Source organism: Palaemon carinicauda, chromosome 43, assembly GCF_036898095.1.
Source record: "Palaemon carinicauda isolate YSFRI2023 chromosome 43, ASM3689809v2, whole genome shotgun sequence".
Taxonomy (NCBI): Eukaryota; Metazoa; Arthropoda; class Malacostraca; order Decapoda; family Palaemonidae; genus Palaemon; species Palaemon carinicauda.
In genome coordinates this window covers 48,532,645-48,540,144 of record NC_090767.1, presented here as the reverse complement: position 1 = coordinate 48,540,144, position 7,500 = coordinate 48,532,645, and the positions used below count along the sequence as shown (strand labels likewise).

Genomic DNA, 7,500 nt, shown 5'->3' with positions numbered 1-7,500 from the left:
TGCACCATGGTCTTCAACTGTCTTGGAATAGAGTTCTCTTGCTTGAGGGTACACTCAGGCAAACTCCATTTTCTTATTTCTCTTCCTATTATTCTGTTAAAATTTTTATAGTTTATATGGGAGACATTTATCTTAATGTTACTCTTCTTAAATTATTTTATTTCCCTTCCTTACTGAGCTATTTTTCCTGTTGGAGCCCCTGGGCTTATAGCATCTTGCTTTTCCAATTAAGGTTATAGCTCATCAAGTAATAATAATAATAATAATAATAATAATATATATATATATATATATATATATATATATATATATATATATATATATATATATATATATATATTGAACAAACGTCGGGTTAGTTCAAATGTAAATTCGGACACCAGTAGGTAGATTGACATCATCAACTGAGGGTTTAAATATTTGACTTCAATAGTGTCTCCTTTTTACGAGCAGTTTCTGTGTATTCAAGAATTTGCATTTTAAATTCACTTTAATGTGATTTACAACAAGGCTCTTGTTCAATCTACAGTAACATTATTGTACATAAAGATATTTTTCCTTCGAATACAAATATTTTTACTTAAGTATTGGTTACAATATAATATGCTTTCATTTATTTATTATTGGATGCATTTTCACTATTGACACCTTTCTGCTAATGATTCATTGCAGCGTTAATTTCTATTGTACATTGTTTTACAGGTACTGTTTAAATTGTTAACGACAATTTAGGAAAACTATTATAATGCTTCTTAGTCTAACGTGGAAGCAATATCCTAGAATTGTGGATATGTAAGTTAATAAACCCTCTTTGAAGAAGTGTTATCATTATAGTTCTCAGTAGTTTTAACAATAATAATTATGTACACCGTAAAAATAACAGTAATTTTTTTTATATCTTCCTGTTACTAGATGATTCTTTCATCCAAATTTTTCTCTTATATTTGGCATTCTTGAGAGGTTGCTTTGAAATATGACTGTAGTCCCCCCCCCCCTTTCCCTTCCGCCCTTTTTTTTTTTTTACTGAGCCTGAGTACTTTGTATGCCCACAAAGAGGAACAGAATATTAAAGAAAATAGTCCATATGAGGCTTTATGAATCGAATAATTAAATGATTACTAGTCATTTGATCCTTTTTCATACTTTCAGGAATTCAGGAGAGTATATTATAAATCTTTGTACGTTTTCATACCAAAGATAAATGTGATATCAAAATGTCATTCACTTACAATGCCTTATTTAACAGTTAGTTACATGAGTTAAAAGTGTATTTATACTACTCACCGTTATTGGTGTTTGTTTATGTGTGATGATTGTGTGCTTAGGGATGTTATGAACATGACAAGGCCGGAATATCGATTGGAAGAGATTGGAATCTGTGGAAGAGAATGGGATGTGATTAGTTGGACTTAGTCATTCAAGTCCTGAGTAAATAAACATTCTTTTTGCAATATATATTTAGGTTGAGCTTTTGTCATTTTTATTTCAATTTAATTGAGTGTTGATGAAATCTATAATAACATATTAAAGTATCTTAATGATGCTCCAAATATGATTTTGAATGAATGGAATTTTCTTTTGAACTTCCTGTATAAAAAAAAAAAACATGTTTACTTCGTTAATTCAAGATTTGGATATAATATAATGACAGTTCATTACATAGAAGTTTACTGTGAATTGTAAAAAAGCTGTTTACCTATGGGAGAATTAACTATTTTACTATTGAAATTTTCTATGAAATAGTATGATTAGCATTCTGTGATATATGTGCATGGTATCATATACTTAGACAGTAAAATATATTTGTGTTACAGTTATCATAAAATAATTCAACGCGGGTTATAAATGTTACATTTAAGCTTCAGAAATCCAGATTTTCATGGACTATTTATACCAAAATTTTCTTTGACTGATGGCCAAGTATTATTATTATCATTATTATTATTATTATTATTATTATTATTATTATTATTATTATTATTATTATTATTAGATTAAAGTAAATTCATTATAATTTATTTATAAATTGTTAATATTTGTCCAACCTTTTGGTCTTGTTTTAGTTTTAAGTTTATTAATAAGCTAGCGTCATTTGTCGTATAATTTAGCTTTTTCTTAGTTTGATGAACTCTGTAAGAGAGTCATATGACTTCGCAGTTTTGCTTTGTTTACCACCTTCTCCCCCGGTATTAGTGAACTACTGAAGTCCCTTTATTAACGATCGTTGTTTTTCTTTCCTATGAGCTGTGTTGACTCGAGTGGAAGGCTTGAGGTAAGGCAATCTATACAGACAGGAAGGCTTGATCGAATGGTGGTGATAAGTGGCAGAGTTCGAGTTCAGCCTGACGCTTTGCACATAATTTTTAGCCATGTCTGGAGTTTTGGAATCACGTCCTTCGCTGCTTTGTGTGTGGTCGCTGGTGTTTGTCACCCGCGGCATTCATCAGCCACGCCCCTTCCCTCGTTTGTCGGAAGAGTTTTGAACGAGTTGGCCCGTATCTAGGGAGAACGGTGCGGTTTGTGACGTGCGAGATCCGTTGACGTCCCGGATTCTCGGAGGCTACCACCCTTAGTGTTCCCGTGATATTTTGGATTGCCTCAGGCATTGAAGCTTGACCCAGTTGACCTTCTAGGCTGCCTGCTGGTCCTGGTTGCTTATCAGCGTCAGTGAGTTCTTGGAACTCGTGGGGACAAGTAGGGTGGCATTCTACAGGTATGACATATTTTTATAGTTATTTACGACGATCGTGGATCGCCGAGTACCTGTAGATGTGCATGCCCCTGTATGCAGTACGGTCCTCTGGACCTTGTATGGCCTGATGTCTTTGAGACAATCCACTAAGCTTCTTGTGATTATTCCTTTGCCTAAATTTGTAAGATTATTTTTTTTTTAATTCATTGTTTATTAAGTTAAGTTTAACATTTAAGTTAGTTTGTCTATGTTAGGTAGGAATAATATTAAGTTTCCCATTCATTTTCTCTTTCTTCCTTCTGCCTATCTTAGTATATTAGATTAGATTTTTCTGGCCAGTAATTTGAAAGGTAGCTGCCTGAAATGTCACATTTAAAATTTTCTTATTTCTTAGCATAGGGTTTAATTTAGTTGTAGGTGATCTCTTAAAAATCTTATGGTTGGTTTTCCCTTGATTTGTATATTAATTTATTATGGTTATTATCGTTACCAACCATTACTTATTTTTTGGTGTGTAAATGAATATTTTAACTTTTGTTTAGTTGTTTGTTTTTTTGTTCCCAAGTTGCTGTGTTACATTTTTACTGACCGCAAATTCTGAGTAGAGACAAGAACCCTTTAAATTACGGCCGTAAATAAGGTCGTAACAGTTATTATTATTATTACCTCCGCCAGGAGGTTATGTTTTCGGTTCGGTTTGTTTGTTTGTTTGTTTGTTTGTTTGTTTGTTTGTTTGTTTGTTTCTCTGTTTGTCTGTCTGTCTGTGGACAACGTAGAGGCCACATTTCTACACGGAATCACTTCAAACTTGGCCAAGTAGTTCCCCAATGTGTATGGAAGAACTGATTAAATTTTGGTCAAGGTCACCCCAAGGTCAAGGTCACAGGGGTCACTGGTGTCACTATGACATAAGTGGCCATATCAAGAGACAGAAATAAAGCACTGACTTTTGCATAAGCCAACAGGGAAGTCCTAGTCCAGGCGCAACCCATGGGTGATGTTCAAATTTATAAAGGTCAAAGGTCAAGGTCATATTGGTGCATTATATCAATGTCATATTAAGTATCAGTGGCAAATGAACAAAGATCACTTGAAGGTCAAAAGTCAAGCAGGTCACTTGAAGGTCAAGGTCACGTGAAGGTCAAGGTCACGTGAAGGTCAAGGTCACCTGAAGGTCAAGGTCACGTGAAGGTCAAGTACATTTGAAGATCAAGGTCACTTGAAGCCAAGGTCATGTGAAGGTCAAGGTCACGTGAAGGTCAAGGTCACTTGAAGGTCACGTGAAGGTCAAGGTCATGTGAAGGTCGAAGTCACATCAATTCATGATTCTAGGACATATGGCGCTCTAGGTCACCTTGGCGGAGGTATGTCCTCTACGAGGACCATGTCCGCGTTCAGGACTTGCTCACTTGTTATTATTATTATTATTATTATTATTATTATTATTATTATTATTATTATTATTATTATTAAGTCTTCTATATCTTCTGAGATCGCAGTATTTATGAACAGTTTATTATCGTTGGCATATTGGGCTATTATACTAATTAATCCTAAATCTGTCGTTAATGTAACGCAGAAATAGTAATGGGCCAAGGACAGATCCTTGAGGTACTCCGTTTGTAACACCTACACTCTGAGGCTTTTCCATTGATTACAACTCTCTGTTTTCTGTTTATCACCCAACCTTCGATCTATTCAGCTAGCTCGTCAATGACGCCTAGGGCTCTAATTATAACCATTATTTTTTATGCGGTCCTTTGTCGTAAGCCTTTTGAAAGACTAAGTATATGATGTCTATTGCCCTGCTTTTGTGATAAATGCTAAACAGATTTGTCACACAAGATCTCTTTTGTCTAAAACCATGTTGGCAGTATATCGGAAGATAGTTTTTCTCTTTATGATTCCACTATAATTGATTATAAAAACTGTAAGGCACTGAAATTAGACTGAATTTTTGATTGAAGGAACATTGCCTCGATTCCATCCCTGTGGTGCCATTTTTTCGTTGGCTGTATTTCGGAACATTTTATAGAAGTGTGGAGTTATCTCTTCTTCTGGCTCTACAATCTCTCTTGGATGTATATAAAGTGGACCTGGTGCCTTAGACATAGTTGAGTCCATTTACATTTTTATAGGCATCTTCCATTGTGAATCTGATACTTTTTAGTAGTGGCTGTAGTCCTTCATATTCAATAGCTGGTTCGGTGAGAGACGTTGATTCTTCCCCAGTGATTACGGTTGTGAAATAGGCATTCATCAGTTCGTCGTTTTTTTTTTTTTTTTTTTTTTTTTTTTTTCAAATCATTTGTTATAAGATTACCCTCTGAGTCTCCTAACGGCTAACGTTGTTTTTGATTGGTTTTCCACTATTTACATATGAAAAAAGATTCTTTCGGGTTTTCTTTACTAACTGAGGCCACACTTTTCTCTTCATAATCTTGGTATTTCTAACTAGTTTATCTACATTCCTGCTTAGCTTTTCTTGCTTGGAAATTTCAAGAATTGAAGGCTTTGGATCCATTGATTTATGTTCCCTGTCTCTGCTTCTTATTGCATTGGCTATTTCTCTGTTGGACCATTCGGGTTGTGGAGTTCCATTTGGTAAAATTTTTCTTTGTGGTATATGGTTAGCCTTATTTTCTTTATATATTCATACAAAGGAGTCCCTGTGTGTATACTGTATATGTTTCCCATTTCATCAATTCTAAATTATTGGTGTATTCTTTTAGTCATATTCAGTTACCCCGTCTGTATTCTAGCTTTTAATTATTTTTTCCTTTCTTTTAGATGAGGAATATTTAAATATAACCTAATTATTCTGTGGTCACTTTTGTCAATAATTTCGCCTACTGAATCAATGGATACTAAAATTTCTTCTGCTGTTAGCAAAATATCTAGTATGTTGCTTTCCCTAGTTGGTTTATCGAGCCGCTGATGGAAAAATTCATTGCTGATAAATTCTAGTAGCCTGTGTCCCTCTATGTATGGTTAGGATTCAGTTTCCCAGCTTTGAAGTCTGTATATTACTAGTGTAGACATGCTATTTTCGATGGTAATATTTACACCTGCTACTTCATATTCGGTTACTAATTTGATTAATGTTAGGTCTAGATGATTTTGAAAATAAAGCATCACCCCTCCACTTTTCTAGGTAAGGCGATCCTTATAACACAAAAAGAAATAGATATCTGTTTGCGTATCGCGGTGAGGATGGCAGGTTCATCCTTGCCAGGATCCTTAGACATGGTGTGTCGTACAATGCTAGTGGCATTTTAAGATTTATATCAGAAGTAGGTCTTCTTAATGCTATTTAACTTCTATAACATATTTACTTTTCTGGTTTTAATTGAATATTCTTTTAATGTTTATTTATAATAAACAATATCGGCACCAATGCCTTTCGATGTCAGGATACCAGAGAACTTCAAATCATTCACTCGTTCTTAAAAAGCTTGAAAAATGGGATTTTGTATTCTGCGGTAGAATTTTTTTTTCGGAAAAGATAGACAAAAGAAACCTCTCTCTCTCTCTCTCTCTCTCTCTCTCTCTCTCTCTCTCTCTCTCTCTCTCTCTCTCTCTCTCCTCTCTCTCTCTCTCTCTGACCTATAATCCAAAAATTAATAATATATCACCTCTTTTAAAAACTGTATTTTCACAAATATTCTTTTTCGATTTTCGAAGGATTCATTACAGTCATAATTTATTCACATATCTTATTTTTTGTAGGGTGGGGTTGGGGTATTAATCAATAAAGGATAAATATTCAAGGATGATTGTAATTTGTAGGAATTTTGAATACCTTGTTAGATAAATGATTTAAAAAGAGAAGATTCCTCGTTCATTTTGTTACCTTGGTATCCAATGATTTTACCACCCACAGTGTCCTTTTTATTTTAAACACTGACTGTAAGCTATCCACTGATCATAGTTATTATTATTATTATTATTATTATTATTATTATTATTATTATTATTATTACTAGCTAAGCTACGACCCTAGTTGGAGAAGTAAGATGCTTTAAGCCCAAGGGCTCCCCCAGGGAAAAATAGCCTAGTGAGGAAAGGAAATAATTCTAGAAACAGTAACAACGTCAAAACAGATATGTCATATATAAACTATAAAATCTTATGTCAGCCTGTTCAACATGAAAACAATCTAATTCCATGACAATTAACTCTATTATACTTTTTAATCTCTTCTGATGTAGACATTGGTTTGTAGTTTCCTGACTCTATGTTTTCTCACTTTTATCTTCAAAGCTGTTAAAAAACACAATCTTGTACATGTTGGAATTCATACGGCTCTTGATCATTCCTGTTAGCCAAGTCCTTCCGAAAATTAGAATTTTTTTTATTTCTCTACCGTTATCATTATTTCTCTGATCGAATAATCAAAATCAGCATGCACAACACTATTAAAAATTTACATTAAAAAAACGGGAAATTCGTGGCAACATTTAATCCAGTATTTTTACCCTTCTAAAAACGTATATATTGACGTAAAGGAGTAATATTACGGCCACCAACCCGTAAAAAAGGATAGAAAAGGGAGGTAAAATTACGGTCGCCTATATTTTATTGAAATGCGGCTGAGATCAGTATACTTCTATGGAGAATTTACGGTTAATATCACGGTTTTTTCTAACATTGAAGCTTATCAACCAAAAGTTTGTGCAGAAATTATAAATTATATTCATGTTTTTGTTACCATGAAAAACCAGATAAAAATTAAGTTTGTTATTCGTGGATGATCAAATGGAGGGTTATGCCAAATAGTCTCTGCATGACAACACTACTCATTATGT

At 33.8% G+C, this 7,500-nt stretch overlaps 1 protein-coding gene across 1 annotated transcript in view; it reads right to left on the bottom strand.

The window, feature by feature from the left end:
* LOC137633840 (locomotion-related protein Hikaru genki-like) overlaps positions 1 to 7,500 on the bottom strand; it is a 149,392-nt gene that overhangs the window by 48,972 nt on the left and 92,920 nt on the right. The window contains exon 3 of the mRNA XM_068366081.1: positions 1,285 to 1,376. Coding sequence (XP_068222182.1) covers positions 1,285 to 1,376 — 92 coding nt within the window. The remainder of the gene's footprint in view (positions 1 to 1,284; positions 1,377 to 7,500) is intronic.